The sequence below is a fragment of the Nicotiana attenuata genome, unplaced genomic scaffold (genome assembly GCF_001879085.1).
Source record: "Nicotiana attenuata strain UT unplaced genomic scaffold, NIATTr2, whole genome shotgun sequence".
Classification (NCBI taxonomy): Eukaryota; Viridiplantae; Streptophyta; class Magnoliopsida; order Solanales; family Solanaceae; genus Nicotiana; species Nicotiana attenuata.
Window position 1 is genome coordinate 121,577 of NW_017672277.1, and position 2,464 is coordinate 124,040.

The following is a 2,464-nucleotide window of genomic DNA, read 5'->3' on the forward strand; positions in this document are numbered from 1 at the left end:
CAGACTCAGTAGTTTAAAATTATACTCTTCACATAATCATTAGACATCTTTAAACATCTTGAGTTTGAATAATAACTTCCCCAATTTTTATAAAGATAGATTTTTGTAAAATAAGTTACTCGATTTTTAATCTTTTGTTCTTTACTTTATATCAATACAAAAATTAAAGAGGATGAAAAAATGCGATCAAAAGTGATCCGCAATTCGAATTTTCTGCAATTGTTTTCTTATCGTTCTCATTTCTTTCTTCCTTTCCTTATTTTTTTTCTTTAACTTTTTACTGTTCTCTTTCTTTTCCTTTTAATTTCTCGAACCCTCAAAATTTGCAGCTCTCTCCATGACATACTGAATCCCACCAAAATAACTACTTAAAACAAATTCCTTTTTTAACCCAATTTTTCTTTCAAAATTTTCTATAGTTTATATTATTTCCCCAAATAAATATTTTTATCAACATCTTATCACCCTCTCTTATAAATTGATTGATTGAAATGAAGAAGTCGAATAGGAATTCAAGAGAAACCACATAGTAATATCAATTTTATAGTCTCCAATTTATCTAGTGATATAGGGCTTTTCAAATTCTGATGTGTTTTAATGAAAGAGAGGCTATATTTTAGTTTACTTCTTTGGGGGAAAAGCAATGAGAGAGAGGTTGAAAGCAGCAGTTCCTCCATTCAACTAAATTGCCAGACATCTTTAATCAATTGATCAAAGCAGACCACTACAAAAATTAGATGCCACTAAACCATGAAATAGATAACTTTTAAAGAATATAGATAATGAATGTTGCTATAGCTTAATATTCATTCTGGTCAAATTGGCCCATCTCATGGAGCCAAGACTTGAAAATAGGAAAAGTAAAACCAACTTAAAGAATATATTATATCAAATACATATGAGGCACTTTTTAAGATGTTGCTACTATCAACTTCTTGTCTCTTCCACAGGTAACTCACAATCACATCCTCATTATGTCTTCACTCCCTATCACCACTCACCGGTTAAATCACACTTGTCGAACATACTCTCCTTTCAAACAGTGTATGATTGCTGAATTGTCTCTATGTCAAGACCCTTCAACTTCACCACTGATTCGACGTGACCTTTCAGTGTATGCAGCTCACGTTGCCTGCAATGAACAATGTAGCTTTCAGGTTCCAGAAGTCACGCAAACTCAAAATGTGTTTAGCAGAAGAAAACTAAGAGTAGAGATAAAGCAAAGCAAGCGCTGCTGATGTGGTGATGTAGCATGGCCATATGAGGAAAAGGAGAAGAGTGAAATTCCCACGTATGCAAGTTCAACTTCATATTGGACTATCATTGTTAGAAACATAAATGGGAATATATTAATCCACTATGCTTCTGTTGCCAAACGACACACTCAAAGTCTCTTACCTAGCAATTTCAGCCCTCCTCTTTGCTTCCTCAGCCAACTGGTTAAGCTCATTGAAATTGGTAGCTTCACTAAACAATTTGGTGTCAGGAACTTGCAGCCCATGAAGAGTCCTTTGTGCGTGGGCCCATTGAAGCTCACGTTGTTCTTTTCCAAAATCCTTCTTCCTCGTGAAAGCAATCTGCAATACCATGAAAAACCATCATATACAATTGGACGATAATAGCATGATGACCAAGAATATATATACATCATACTGCATAACGCATACCCTGCGCTCAAGAACAAGATCCCAGGCCCTTCCACTGAGAGCATATCTGATCAAGAACTTGATAATATCAAGGGGGAAGTAGAATACTATATTGTAGAGCCAGATCACTCCAGCCCAACCCCAACCAATTCCTTCAATTGCAGCAAAAGCCCAACTTGCATAAACAGCAATCAAGGTGGCAACCTGTTCAAGGTTTAGTAAACAAACATTTTAGATAATAGATGAAGCCGGGAAACTTTTGCCAGAATGAATGAGAGATGGCTCACCAATTGGGCAATCAGAAAAGCAACCACAAGCAACAAACCAGGACGCTCAACAAACGACCAACTTCGAGATCTTGTGACAAATATCAGGGCCTGACTGATAGTGCTCACTTGAAGGTAAATTGCTGATGCAAGTTTCCTGAAGTCATCAGTTGCTGTCTTCTGAAGTGTTGATACCCCAAATACTCGCTGGAAATTGACCAAACTGAGTGAGACTACAAACTAAGAACAGTACATAACAAACACCAACTTCAACATCTAACACTCCAAACAGCAATTACAACACATCGTTTAGTTTCATATACAGATAGTAATGGTAACAAGACGATTATCAAAGTTTAAAGGCCTGAATCATTGTTCGCCGATAACAATGGCCAGTGTGTGTGTGGACAGCATTCTTTCGTTAGCTCCATTATATGTATACATACAGGTACATCTCAGACCCCCCTGCATCTTTTTTATTAATATTGTGGCCGTGTTCATTGTCAAGTCAAAGTCAATACAAATGGGCATGTGCACGGTTCAGCCCCCCCC

General features: G+C 36.8%; 1 protein-coding gene across 1 annotated transcript in view; it reads right to left on the reverse strand.

Moving 5' to 3' along the window:
• Positions 1 to 725: 725 nt before the first annotated feature.
• Positions 726 to 2,464, reverse strand: part of LOC109212581 (plasma membrane ATPase 2) — a 7,768-nt gene continuing 6,029 nt past the window's right edge. The window contains exons 19-22 of the mRNA XM_019376230.1: positions 1,934 to 2,119; positions 1,668 to 1,850; positions 1,399 to 1,577; positions 726 to 1,132 (exon numbers count right to left, since the gene is read on the reverse strand). Coding sequence (XP_019231775.1) covers positions 1,036 to 1,132; positions 1,399 to 1,577; positions 1,668 to 1,850; positions 1,934 to 2,119 — 645 coding nt within the window. The 3' untranslated portion in view covers positions 726 to 1,035. The remainder of the gene's footprint in view (positions 1,133 to 1,398; positions 1,578 to 1,667; positions 1,851 to 1,933; positions 2,120 to 2,464) is intronic.